Raw genomic sequence first — 15,263 nt, forward strand, 5'->3', positions numbered from 1 at the left:
ACGTAAGGGTGCTTTCCTCACATTGAGAAGTGTTTTCACTAGGTTGGGTACCTGGTGATTTTTTTATTTTACTCTGAAAGAATATTAAAAGTACTGTTTCATTTCAATCATTTACATATTTTATAAGTTGTGAATGTTGTCAAAACCCCTACGAACGCCTTCTTTAGGATTTATGTTGGAGTATTCAACCATGATTCAATATTTTTGTTAACCTTGGGGAGCACCGCCAAAAAAAACTGTATCTACATATAATTTTTTGCTCTCTGATTTTTTTCTGAGATTGTTGGTTCGTAATACGCTAATACAACTCTAATGTGGTATAATTCCTGATAATCAATTTAAGTTCCTGTGCAGGATATCCCTGTTTTGGTTGGTTATTTAGTTTGTTAGTTTAGTTTTGTTTGGGGCTGTAGGAATGCCATAGTTTTATGTTGTTAATACATGTTGGGATGGGTGTTGTTCTTTTTCATATCTTGTTAGTTTAGGCTTAGTTTATTGTCTATAATCCTGTTTGCAAATTTCTCAGTTTATTTCCATTTTCTTGGACGCAACGTCGCTGGCTCCGGCAGCATGATTTCTCCGGACGTTGTGAGTAACCTGAGTGTTACTCAGATGTTCACCGGTCACACAGTTGATCCAATACCAAAGCTGCGCCTTCACACACAGCATGGGATCAGAGAAGCTGGCAGTGGTGTCTTTCTATATAAGACGCCCCCTGCAGCTTTTGCATAATTTCGCACAGCCGCTATATACAAAGTTGCAGCAGCTGTGTGAATAGCGTTCATCTCTGAATCAGCTCCTGTGTGCCATATAATATTGATCCCATTACTGCTGAATTTAAACAAAGGGCCCATATTTGGAAAAAGCTTGCCCTATCAGTTTCTGGTTGTATAAATCTTTTCAAGATGATCATTTACCCAGAATACTTTTATCTTCTCCAACACTCTCCAGTGTATGTACTTAGCAAGGTGTTTGCTGCCATTGACCATGTTATCTGCTTTTTTTCTTGGGGGGAGGGGGCGGGGGTGACCGTGGGTAGACTGGTTGGGTTCTCTCTAACCTCTGTTTATGCTACCTGGCTTCTTAACATGCTCATCTGGCATACTGGATGTCTCCTCGGACTGATACTATGCTAGTGGGCTCTCTGGCTGTGCAGGCAGAGGACTGATTCAGACCCGGACGCAAGTGCTGAGCGCTCGCAACCGCCTCAATGGTGACCCACAGCGCATGCGCACGACGGAACCGGCTCCGTCGTGCACATGCGCAAGACCCAACTAGCGACAGGCAATCCGTTGCTCCAGGTCTCGCACCAAAGGGGGCGAGCTGTCGATGTTAAGTCACAGCTCGCCCCCTTTGGTGGGCGGGCCAGGGGAGTGGCTGCCCAAACGGAGGCGTTACCGAGGGAACGCTTGCCGTTTGGGGGCGGCCCCACTGACATCACGAGTGATGTCAGTGGAGAGCTTCCGGCTCTGTTAGACCCGAAAGCTCTCTGGGGCTTGCGATGAACGAGACCTTACCACAAGAGTCTCGTCGCAAGCCCGATAGTCGCGATGGTCTTGACTATCGTGACCATCATCATGGCCGCTTGCTATAGCTGTGGGTGGTCACCCACAGCTATGCAAGCGGCTAAGAGGCCGCTCCAAAATAAATAAAAGCCCGGCCCTGATTCAGGGCCTGATTCAGAGCTGGATGCTATTTGCGGTCGCTCGGTCAGAAAAAGGGGCCGGCTATTTAAATTAAGCGCTCGCTCTTTGCGGTCTGTTGACGCCTCTTTGTCTGAGCGAGCGAACGAAACATGCGCTCGCTATTTTGTAAAGACGCCCCCTGGCTGCTCGCATCCTACGTAATCTCCGCTATTTATTAGATTAATCGAGTACATCGAAAGGCATCTGAACTGCTCGCAGTGCTTGTGGTTGGATTTTCCTACTGCAATCATGCGAATAGTTCAGGCTAAGAGACAACCAAGTGACGTGGTCGATGACGCTGGTTTGTTAATTATGCACACCCTTAAAACGCCCGTTTTGACCGTTTGGCACGCCTGCGTTCTGATCTCCACTCCCCGTTTTCAAGCACCTTCCCCTGTTACCACCCACAAACACCTCATCCTGTCACTCAAATTAGCAGGCACTCGCTTTTTTGCGAGCGCTCGATTTCCGATCGCACTGACTGGTTGGCGCATGTGCATTACGACCCATACGCATGCGCAGATGTGCGAACATCGTTCGGAGCAAACGAGCGGCCGCTTACGAGCGGCTCTGAATCAGGCCCAGAGTCCCAACATACACTGTTGTAATTTTTGCTTTCTAAATCAACATGTGCTGGTTTGGGCCCAATATTGCATCAGGCCATCTTGGTTTAGCAATTCAGCATATGAGAGGGGATGGGGAGCCTGAACCCTAATATTCTCCTATGGTTTAATACTGCTTTCCCTGTTCTGGACATGTTCAGCACTAACAATATTTGGCTATTGTGTGGTGCTTCATCTCTGGGACAACTTTACTCCAGTAGCATTTTTAAATCTTTTGCACAGCTACAGGTGGAGTTTTGCTTTCCCCATACGGCCTTTTATAGATACTTTCAGCTGTGCCATGCTGTGCATGCCCAGTTTGGAACTGGACTGTCCTTTTATCATTCCTCTCTCAAAACTATGCTTCTTAGTTTGGGCCCTCAGAAATGTGTCACCTTTCTGTATACTGACCTCAATAACTGTTATTTACCAGATGTTCTCTCCCCTATGAAAGTCAGATTGGAGGTAGATTTGGGTTCATTATATGATGAAGAGTGGAAGCAGGTTCTTGGCTTGCTTAAAGATACTTGTCCTTGTGTTCAATACCAACATATTAATTATTACATTCTCCACAGGGTATACCGCTCCTGTGTGTTCCTACTGGGGATGATACTTCATTCTAACTCATGTTGTCCTAAGTGTGGGGATACAGATTCTGGATTTTCGCACCTACTTTGTGTTTGCACTGTTGTTTTCGCCTTTTGGGCTTGGATTTGGACCGATATTCAAACAACTACTCCTACTCTCCCCTTATGATCTCCTAAAGTTTGACCTTGGATTAGAGGAAGACTACAATAAAATACTATCTCTCTCTATAACTTGGCCAACGTTATCTTAGCCAGAGCATGGTTGCCACTGAATATTTTTAAGTGGAGAGCATTTGTTAATGAAGTCTCTAATCAGAAGCATTATTTTGATACACATATAGAAATGCCACTTCCAAAAATCACAAGATTTGGGACCACTGGTGTCATTCTCAATTTGGTATTTTCAACGGCCTTCCACGTGGCTCTTAATCCTCCCCCACCCTGCTATAAGTGTCTTACTTCCATGCTATAACACTATGATGCATGTTCTCTTTAGTTCTGGGTATTTCTTTTTCATACCTTATGACTCTACGTGGCACTATTTTCTTTTCAACCCTTACTATTCTTACTCTTGTTTGCAAATTTGTACTATTACTGTTTGTACTGGCAGCACTTATTTTTCTGTTTACAGTATGCTTTTCTATTTTTTTGTTATTTGTTGTTTTCTTGAGCTTTTTGTATAAATGATTAACCTTTCAATAAAAAAAACCTAGATTAAAAAAACATATAGATAAAAAAAAAACATCTGCTGGATGAAATTTAGTACAGCTTTAGGCTAGAGTTATATGCAAAAAAGGTTGTCAGAGTTTTAGCTAAATTTATGAGTGATTCACTCCACTATCCCATTGCGGATTTGGTGTGTTTTCCTACCAAGTGGTAAGTATGCCAGATGATATGATACCGATGCCGGAATCCCGACACCCATCAGAATGCCAACGCCGCTATCTCGAGATCAAGGGCCTGATTCAGTAAGGAATGCAGTTGCTCATACGTGTATGCACGCAATCGGCCGATTGTTGCGTTCTGCACATGCATCACAGTGCGAGTGTGAGACTGCAATAGCAGAAGCTACGCAGACCCATCGCAGAGTGATTGACAGGAAGTGCCATTTGTGGGAGGTAACAGGGGGTGAGCAGCCGAACGTGAGCGTGCCAGTGTGTTTCAATGGCGTTGCAGGGGCCTGCATATATTAGCCACTGCGATACCATACGCAGCTTGAAGACTCATAGTGTGCGCTGAAGTAAGCAATTTCTGAGTGAGGTCTGACCTGCCTTAACTGTGCGTGAGGCTACGATGGTACTCGATTGTACTGATGTTTTTGCAGTCTTGCTATCCATTACGGATGTGTGTGTAGGTGAAGTGGGCGTCCTTATGTAGTGGTCCAGCGGCATTGTGATTGCTATGGATTAGCATACAATCGCAGTTGAACTGCCTGCGTATGCTATATTGTGATCTGCAATGAATCTGGCCCCAAGTACTCTGCAGTGGTAGTACAGGTGTTGTTGGTCCAAAACTCTATGGGGCACTGTGTATGGACACGTCTTCTCTGCTATTACTGTGATCAGGAGCGCGTTTACTCTCCTGATGCTGAATCAGTTGTTGCCAGCAATCTGGCACAATGCTGAAGATAGTGGACCTCATTCAGAGTCTCTAGCTAGGGCACGCTCGCTCGCTGGGAGCGATAATTGCACATCTGCGCATGCGTATAATTCACAGTGCGCGTGCGCAAGTCATTCATTGCGATCTGATTTTGCTAGCTCGCAAGTCACTTTCAGGTCGCTGCTTTGAGTGACAGATAGTGCCGTTTGTGGGTGGTAACAGGGGAAGGTACTTGTGAAAGGGGGAGTGGTTGTGCGAACGCAGGCGTGTCTGACCATCAGAACGGCGTTTAAATAGGTGTGCATAATTAGCAAAGTAACGTCATTGCACACGGGACTTGGTTGTTTTTTAGCCTGAACTGCTCGCAGTGCTTGGGGTAGGTTAGGTCAACCCCCAAGTGCTGCGAGCAGCTCCGATGGCCCTCGATATTCACGATTAATCACTCTCTTCCCAGAGATGACGTGTGCTGCGAGTGATAGGTGGTAGGTTTTATAGTCCAGCATACACTAACTGCCGTCGCTCACTAAGACATAGAGGGCGTCCTTACAGCGCAATGAGCGATCGCTTGATTTGCATACCCGGCCCCTTTTTGCAAGCGGGCGATCGCATCTTGCGAGAGACTCTGAATTGAGGTCCAGTTTGTGGTGGGTAAACCTGGACCTGAGTATATAGGTCTTTTACAACTCATTTCTCCGTTTGTAGATGTCTTTATTAGGGATAACGTAGTCATGTTGCATGTGATCTTTGTATCCTAGCAGCTCTTCGGGATTGGCATGTTCAAAGTGCAGCTTCTCAAAGCTCAGCTGTATTGATTGATTGCAGGCTGTCCCAATATAGTGAAATCACCAGCACATAACCTGCATGTTTCATTCATACATATCCTATGCGAATCATGTGATATGTATTCAATAATTAAAGCGGTCATACTGTGCCACAATGGCTCTGTCTATCTTGCTAATGTGCCTGGAAACTTGTCTCAATTTTGGCATTCAAACTAGCAATCTCAAAGTTCCAGTATCTTGTTTCATGTTCTCCCACTCGATCCTAAATAGTGGCATGAGTGGATTGAAATTTTGGGGGTGCTGAATGTAGTTTTGGCTGATTGAACTTAATAGCAATTTTGTAGTGGAGGTCTTGAGTTACATGATGTAACGTGGGTGATTGTCAGTTGTCCATGACTAGAGATAGCTATGTTAGGAGGTTCACTCCTATCAGATGTGGTGTTCAGTATATCCTGACAAGTGATGTTGTTGGATTTTAATTAATCTGAAAATGTTGGATTGCATTTTGAACTGTTAACAGTGGTAACTGTATTGATCTCATATGGTTTAACATATATAGGTTATCTAGTAACTTGGTGTATTCTGTCAAATAGCTAGTGATCTCCTACATGTATAACAAAATTGTTAATTTAATTAATGTTTGGGCTTCAAATTCTGTATTGAGACCAAACAGGGTGAGTGTCTTCATTTGAAAAATCAACCTAGTTTTTTGTTTGTTAATGTATATCAAAGGATTCCCTCCTCTCCAATTGAGGAGAGGAGGTAATCCCAAGGAAGACCTTGTATTCGCATTGGTGTCTTACTTGAACTGGTGTGAGTAACTGTGTGACTCGAAGCCTCTTTGTTTGTTTCTTAAGTGTTTCCCAGTTCTGTTCCTCAATCTTCTTCTAGTGCATAGTTCGTTGCATTAGCAAGTAACCAAGTACATGACTTTTTCAGTGTCATAAGTTATGAAATGTTTTATTCTTGTTGGTTGTGGAAATTAATTCTGTAATTCTTTTTGTGAAGTTTATATTTTATTTGATGCAGTTGTTGCAGCCTCCACAATGACAATGGTAGAACCCTGGTTTTTCTTTGTAATTTGGCATGTAGCCATGTGTTCTGTGATCTGGATATGTTTTTGCGGGGATTATTGTTGACCATCTTTTTGATGTCCGATGCTTTCCTGGAAACCTTAATATGTCATCTTTCTTAACAATATGCCAATGTCTCCTGACTCTTTTGATTATTTTAATCTCCTTATAGGCTTCTGCATATTGGGTTATGAAATAGGGTTGTTTGTTGTTATTATATACTGTACCTTACTTTGTTCTTTTAAATCAATGGCATCTTTCAGGCCCATGTTGTAGCTTCTTTGTACAGTATGCTCTGTTCACTGATTCTTCTGGAAACTGTTGTTTCATTTGCTGTCCTTGTCTTATGTAGTTTTTGATTTCTGTATTGGTTGGATTCTCTTGAGCTGGTCAGTTTTCCCTAGTAGCCAGTTTTTGTGATGATTACTAGAGGACAAGATAAAACTGTTCATGTCCTCTGGTTTGCATAATGTATTGGTCTTGATTTTGTTGTCCTCTATGAAGATGTTTAAATCTAGAAATTCAACATGTTCTTTGCTTTAACTTGACGTGAAGTTCAGGTTCTGATAATTTTTGTTGATATATTGGAACAAGGACAATAGCAACAATAGGGTTTTAAACAATATCACACATCAGGATATACACCAAATCCCATATCCGTATCCTATAGTACAATAGCTATCTCTAGCCAAGGACCACCATCAACTACCCACATCACTTCAGGAGCACTGGAGGAACTAGGATAAAAAGACAACCTACAACATTACTAGGTCATCCCTGAGGAAACCGACTACAGACATACAAGATTTAGCCACCACACACTGTTTTCAGCATTATGCCAGAATGCTGACAACTACAGATTCAACATCAGAGGCGTACAAGCACTCCTGGCTACAGTGACAACACAGCAGGCCGAGTGTCCATTCAAAGCTCCATACCACTTTGGACCAGCAACACCTTAACCCTCACTGCAGAGATACTCGCCACCTGGTAAGAACACATACCAGACCTGCTGTTGGCCATGTTGATTATGGTAAGGATTGTTTATACCTGCTTTCATCTCAAATGTAATACAATATAGGGTTCAGTCTTATGCAAGGAGCGATAGTGGTATGAATCACTCATCACATATAAATCTGTGACTACCATTTCTGCATATAACTCTAGTCTAATGCTGTACCAAGTTTTCACCTAGGAGACACCAGTACAATCCAGTATGGAGTTTTGTCCAGCAAGGGTTATTTTCAAGTGGTTAGCTTAACCAAGTTTACACCCATCAGGGACATCATAGAGTAACTTTAAATTTAGTATGGTAAAGCACTTACACCAATATTGAATGTACAGTAATAAAGTAGTATTTTACGTATTCTTTCTCTGTATGGTTCATTCAACATACCTCATTCATTAGTACACACGTACCAGTGAGTGCTCATTACCCCTTTTCCCCACGTACAGGATCAGCTACATTTAGCGCTGTCAGTGGACCCTCAATATCAAACTGCTTGGATTCAGCTCACCTATATTTACATTTTATTGCTCCTTAACAAAGGGCATTTAGTTAACTACCAATGCAGCAAACACTAATTGGCAATAGGTGACCAGTTAGAGACAGTAGTGGGTGTAACTGTCTCCTTAGAAAGAGGCTATTGTTTATATAAGGGTCTCTGTTATGATGATTTCACCTTCTATACCAATATATACTATTATTTGGGCTTTGGAGCAATTTTATTGTTTTTTTTGTTTGTTTTTTAATTAAAATTTTCAGTTTTAAACCAAGAAGGCAAAAAACCTTGTTCAATGTCAAGCTGATTTCCACTGCAGATCTGTAAAAAAGCAAAGCATCACCTCCACTCACAATTACAACTAAAACTCATATCACGTCTATAAGCCAATGACCTAATGACACAAGTCAAAATGCTATGAATGTAGTCATCTGAGTTATGGTGATATCACTGGCCCCATCCCTTTCTGTATGAATCAACCAATTCACAGTGTATTCCGGCAAAAAAAATTTTCAAACCTCTCTATCACTGCATCAGCATTATAAGAGGTACATCTCCTTAACCAGGCTACCAGCTGCTGAGGATGATAAATAGCGTCTGTACCTGCTATTTAACCAATGTGTTAGGACAATGGGAGCTGTTGGTTACTTCCTACATTGTCGCTGCATACGAATCATGTGGAACCCCCCCATGTCTCTGCCTGTTGTTCTCTCAGCTTTCATCTTCAGCCTGCACCCTTCCTAATAAGACAGTGGGGAAATTAAATCATAGGAGGAACAGCACAATGGGCCTTATTCAACAGTACATGATAATGCAGCCGCGGCTGCGTAATGTGGAGTCGCATCGGCCATAATATTTAAATGCTAGTTTCAGCCTTCCCCTATCATACTAGTCTATGCCGGAATGTACAAGCTGTGAGATGCCCTTTTTCATTGCCCATGTGCGCTGCAATTCCACTGATTGTTCGGAACACTACACCATCGGAGCATTTTCGTGTTCACCATCGACACTTAGCAGTCTATGACAGGTGCAGTGTCTCCTCCTTAACTCTACCTAAACATGGCCTCTATGGCTGCAGCTCTGCGTCAGGGAACTCAGCCGCTTTCACTGACATGCTCACGACACCCCCATTACATGCCCATAAGATGGTATTTTTTGCATTCACTTCATGCCACCTCCCAGTCACTGCCTAGGAGAGCCCATGGTTTTGCCTCACCATTTCTAATGCCAGCGGTCCCGTACGCAACAGTGCAGTTGTGCGTACACCCAGGGTAACGCATGCACCAATGGGGTTTTCAGAATACTTTGAGCATGCACAGTAGCAATTAATAGCTCAACTGCGCCAACATCGGCATTTAACACTTGTTGTGTATGATAAGACTTGTTGATAAATAGGATACGAAGCATAGGATGGGAAATGTTGGTTCCCCGATACGCAAGAGGATTAAACACAGTGAAGCTGATTCAAAGTCGGCTAAAGATGCGACTGTAGGGTGTGCTCGGAAATAAGTGTGAAATTTCGCCATTATTCCGAGTTGGTAGTATCAATGAGGCTACACCGCCCCTATCAATTTGCTTGAGAAAGTAGCCATCATCACTACAGCGCACATTTGCACCAGCTCTATCCTTGGTGCAAGAAATCCATCTGAAAGCTTACAATCCTGTCTACACACTCACAACACACCCACTGAACACTTATCCTACTTGTCAATGCCCCTATTGCCAGCCACCTTGTTACACTGACTCAGCCGCAAATGGAGATGATGCATATGGTTTTGAATCGCCCGTAATTGCTCAAAGTTGCAATTCCCGGCTATAGAGAATGTGCAGTGTAAAAAATAGCAAAATGGACTTGCATACAAATAAATATATATATATATATATATATATATATATATATATATAAAAAGCTATTCCGGTTGAGACTGTTATTAATAATATTTAGTTTTATTTTGTATTCCTAAACTATTATTGATAATTGCATGTGCAAGGATATGTACTAGAACATTAGTTTGGGCAGTGAAATGTTAGCGTAATGGTTACAGCAGAATAAATATCTTCCACTAACCGTGCTCTGGTAGAACAATATATAACATTTTAGCCATTTTAATAAAAATCAGGTCTTTTTATGTACCTGGGTGTTTATGAATGGTGAACAGTAAATTACGCTGGATAACAGGAACATAGGGGATGTCGTTTTAATTCCGGATGTCGGGCTCAGAATGCTGGCGCAGAAATCCCGACATCAGTCAGAATCCCGTCGGTAAGTAGTGGGGTTACGGGTAGGGCTAGGGTTAGGCACTATGGGGGAGGGAGGGGTAGGGTTAGGATACTTACCTACAGGTGTCTGTATACTAACCCTGTCTGGATGCCGGCATCCCATACCCAACCCAAACATAGAATATGTATGACTGACTGCTTTTGTAACCATGGATTCCAACTGCCAGCAATGAGTTAACACTGGGAGATAATCCCTTATTAGCTGGTGTGTTTTTTGAATGATCATGGGTTTTAAATAAATATATTAATATTCCAAGGAAAAAATATGTCATAGAATTACTACCCTGACTTATTATTTCTATGCATACAGATGTGTCCTCATACACTGTGGCGTCAGTCACGCCAAATAGCGATTCAGGTCCTGGGCATCTCAGTCTCGCTGAGCATCTTTCTCACTCACAATGTGCGCCTTATTGGAATATTTAAAACAACTGGGAGCGACATATCTACTTTGCTAGATTACACTGATCAATTTGATGTGCAACATTTGTACATCTGTGTGCGAATGAGGCTGGATCTGTATACAAAGTGCTACGATGCAGCGGGCACAACTTTTTCTCATGCCAAGCTCTGTTATGCTGCATTTGCGTCTTCGTACATGTTTAAAACTAATTCCTGAGCAGTTAAAAGTCGCAGCCCAGCTTCTCTAGTTCACTGTGAGCGGTGTTTCGCTGCGTCTGCATTGTGAATATGACGCATAATTTAAATATCAAGACAGTATATGCTACACCTCTCGGAGTGGCTCATTAGCACCGGCCATGTCATGCTATATTGCATATAGACGCTAGATGTATGAGGACACAACTTGTATTACTGATTGAGGGTAATGAATCAAGAATTAATAAAATGTAATATATTGCCTTTGCTTACTTTTGTTAATGAATACAATTATCTCCAACATTACATTGGGGGAGATGCACTAATCCTTGGATAGTGATAACATGGAGAGAGATAAAGTACCAACCAATCAGCTCCTGTCAGTTTACAGGCTGTGTTTGAAAAATTACAGTTAGGAGCTGATTGGTTGGTAATTTATCACTTTCCACTTTATCTCTCTCCAAGACTTAGGGCCTGATTCAGAGCCGCTCGTAAGTGGCCGCTCGTTCGTTCCGAGCGATGTTTGCACAACTGCGCTTGCGTACGGATCGTAATGCGCATGCGCGAATCAGTCAGTGCGGCCGAAAATCGTTTTTTCGCTAAATAGCGAAATTGCCTGCTATTTTGAGTGACAGGAGGAGGCGTATGTGGGTGGTAACAGGGGAAAGTGCTTGAAAACGGGGAGTGGAGATCAGAACGCAGGCATGCTTAAAGGTCAAAACGGGCGTTTTATGGGTGTGCATAATTAAAACAGCAGCGTCATTGACCACGTCACTGGGTTATTTTATAGTCAGAACTGCTCGCAAGATTGCGGTAGGAAAAACCAACCACAAGAATAGCGAGCAGTTCATACGCTGGTCGATGTACTCGATTAATCTAATAAATAGCGGACATGACGTAGGATGCGAGCGGCTAGGGGGCGTAGTTTTCCAAAAAACGACCGCATGTTTGGTTCGCTTGTTCAGACCTAGAGGCATGAACAGACCGCAAAGAGTGAACGGTTCATTTGAATAGCCACCCCTTTTTTCTGACCGAGAGAGCGCAAATAGCGTCCGGCTCTGAATCAGGCCCTTAGTGCATCTCCCCCATTTGTGATTTTTGGAGGACCTTTGGAGGAATACGTATTTTATCATTAAGTTTGGTTGCTCCCCATTTTCCACTCAATTGTATTTTCTGCCTTTTAATTAGTTTGAATTGTTAAGTTCTGATTCCTTAAAAATATTAGTATGCTGAACATCTCTAATACTTGTTACTGACTGTTATTAATGGATGCTTCATTTTAACATTTTCTTTTCTGTGCTCAAGGACAGATGTCTGAAATGGACAAGTTACGAGAATGGAAATCTATAGTTCCCATTCTGTTTGGTATGAAGTGTTTCAGGCTTTCTCTCCTAAGAGAGACCGTTCAGTGCTATAATTAAAAAATAAGCCAAATGACTGAATGTTATTATAACAACTGGGAATTACAAATGAAGGACATGTTGATGCTACATTAATTACTCCAGGGGCAGCATTAAAGTATCAGAGAGTAAATTATTATTGCTACCTCAGGCAGATTTATTTATTGTTACCTGTCCTACATTACTTAATAAATTGAGATGGGCATACAGAAAATAAAAGTATATGTACTAATAATAAATGTAAAATAAAAAGAAATACATTAATGTTGTTAAAAACAACATTACGTTCCAAAACAACACAAAATCACATGTAATTTTGCTTTTAATATTAAGCACAAATCCTAAATATATGTACTCCAGGTTGTTTCTGTCAGTCATAATGAGTTGTAGTTTCCCTGTGACCCTGGACAGCTGGAACACATGGTCATAACAGCAGACAGCCAGTCAAACAAACCTGATGTTCTTGTCATGCTGGTGAGCTATTAGTTCACAATGCACAGTTCCTAAATTTTTTAAAACAAAGCACAGAAAAATTGTATTCCAATGGCTGAAGTGTTATATATGGTTATAGCAGTGGATTATGGTCAGCTTTGCTGTGAACATTGCTGAGTATTATATTTTGTATATTTTTTAAGATAACTGCCAGTGTAGGTGGCACTTTGTTCCCAAAAGCTCTTTGTCTATTAACCATACTTGTCGACTTTCGTGCCCCCTTCGGCAGGTGGGCTGTGCGAGGGGGGAGTGGTGACGCGATTGCGTCATCATGGCCTCCCCACTATGCAGTGCCAAGATTACAGGCATTGTATAGCAGGGGATGGGGCAACGGTGGTACGATTCAGCTCCAGTATAGTCATCGGTCTCCCTATGGGCGGTTGCGGTAGGTTGCGAGCGGCTAGAGGGGGTGCTGGTAACTTGCCCTCTTTTCCTGCCGGCCAGTAACGCCAACAGGTTTTCGGGAGCCTCCTGGCCATTCCGAGAGAATATGGAAGTATGCTATTAACAGCTATTTATATAGCCATGCACATATTAGGCAGCTCTTTAGATAATATTTCAGTCATTCACAACAGTATTTCCAATAAACATACATACACATGACTTTTTGTCAGAACTAAATTGACCTACAGTACCAGTGAGTTTTTGGAGTGTGGGAGGAAACAAACGAAAACGCGAAGAAAACATACAAACTCCACACAGATAGTGCCTTGGTCAGTAATTGAACACGTGTTCTTAGGACCTTAAGGCAGTAAAGTTAACCACTATCCAAGTGTGCTGCAACTTTGCTCATCTAACATTCTATTCAAACGCTCATCAATTGATGGAAATGAGACTTATGTACTGACAGCTCAACTGCCATATTATTACACAACTGTGCTGAAGTACAGTAATAGCACCTCCACTATGTAGCTTTTATGTATTTGTATCTTTGGCTTTGTATCTTTGAGAGGTTTGCCTTTATACATTCAAGTCCTACTCCCTTTCAACACATTTACTTATATAGCCAACGTGAAATGTGCTGTTATACCTCCAGCAGGTTTTGGATATACTATATTTTTGGGATTTTTACTCACTTTCCTTTAGTGTCCTGCGGGGCTGAAGCCCATGAAGGATGGAAGTGGCTGCTATGAATACACCAAAGGAATTGACTGTTCAGACGGATCTAATGGAGGATGTGAACAGCTTTGCCTACAGCAGATGATCTCCCTGCCAGATAATCCGAGCGAGAGTGCTATATACATGTTCTGCGGGTGAGAGAGCACCTTATAGACATAAACAGAGAGAATAGATGGCAGACTATTTGGAGTTGGTAGGGGGATCATTTTTGGGAGAATGCCATAGCTAACTATTTGTTATATGACCCAGTATGTAGCAGAGACATGCAGTCGGTGTAGGCAGAGCCTCCCCTGTCATCCCCTTATCATACTCCCTGTCATGCTCCAGAGTTTTGATACAAAAGCTGTGTTTTTATACATGTGTGCCTCTCCAGCCATTGACCTAACAGCATGTCACTGGTATGTAGTCATACAAATGTAACCCTGTCTTTTGCCTAATTTGACTGTTGCTTCCGTTTTGTAATACAAAGTTATAGCTAAAATTTATGTCAAAGTTCCTCTGACCATTAACTGATAAATTCCTTTCAGAACCTAGACTGGTCCAGTTTGCTTCATTGACCTATTTTTGCACCCAGTACCACACACTCAACAAGGTGTTGGGCAATGGGCAGATTTGGCTGGCCATAGGAATAACTAAATAGGTACATTAAATAAAATATGTGCAAGTGGTAAAAAACAGGAATAAAATATAAATAGATAAGTGTTAAGAAAACCAATGAGATTACATAGATATGCCATAGGGCTCGAGGCAGCCAGGGCTTCACTTTTTTCTAAATATTGCAACTTATTTGCATCACAGATGCAGCGAAACACCACTCACAGGGGCCCATTCATGATGTTAATTATTGTGGTGCGAACGGACCCCGATAATTAACATTCTAATTCGCCGCGGCCACCAGAGCAATTCAGCATTGCTCCGGCGCGGTGGCAGCTGATGTGAAATCAGCTGCCTCCGCGAGCGGCTTCACTGCTCCTTTTTGGAGCAGTGAATCTTTTCACTACTCCTGTCGGAGCAGTGACGGCGGTCAAGCATGCGCACAAGAGCCCCGACGTCCAGCAGAAAGAGCCGGACAGGGGTGGAGGGATCCGAAAGGATCCCTTCTCGCAACCCGGACCTACTTCCCATAGGGAAGAGTGGGTTGCGAACCCCAAGCAGGGGTATTCGCCATCTGAAGATGGCGAATGCCCCCGCAGTCAAGCTCCAAAAATATAATATTTTCAGAGCTTGATGAATTCTGTCCCCATACTAGTGTATGGGGACAGTGGGCCATTCCGCAAACAGAAGGTAAGTAGGAGATATCTGTGATATCTCATGCTTCACTTTCTTAATGAATGGCCCGAATGCTTAATTGTCACAATTGCATGTGAAAATGTGCTTTTTCACCTGCTTTTGTGACAATTAAGTGATGATGAATAGGCCCCACAGTGTACTACAAATGCTGGGCTGCGACTTTAACTGCACAGGAATTAGTTTTAAACACGCAGATCAGAGATTAAGCACAATGGAGCTTGGCGTGAGAAACACCACTCAAAGGGACATAATTCA

At 42.4% G+C, this 15,263-nt stretch overlaps 1 protein-coding gene across 1 annotated transcript in view; it reads left to right on the forward strand.

Moving 5' to 3' along the window:
• Positions 1-15,263, forward strand: part of ASTN2 (astrotactin 2) — a 567,587-nt gene that overhangs the window by 303,495 nt on the left and 248,829 nt on the right. The window contains exon 11 of the mRNA XM_088467057.1: positions 13,686-13,852. Within this exon, the coding sequence (XP_088323183.1) occupies positions 13,686-13,852 (167 nt within the window). The remainder of the gene's footprint in view (positions 1-13,685; positions 13,853-15,263) is intronic.

The sequence above is a fragment of the Taudactylus pleione genome, unplaced genomic scaffold, assembly GCF_031769625.1.
Source record: "Taudactylus pleione unplaced genomic scaffold, aTauple2 ptg000009l, whole genome shotgun sequence".
NCBI lineage: Eukaryota > Metazoa > Chordata > Amphibia > Anura > Myobatrachidae > Taudactylus > Taudactylus pleione.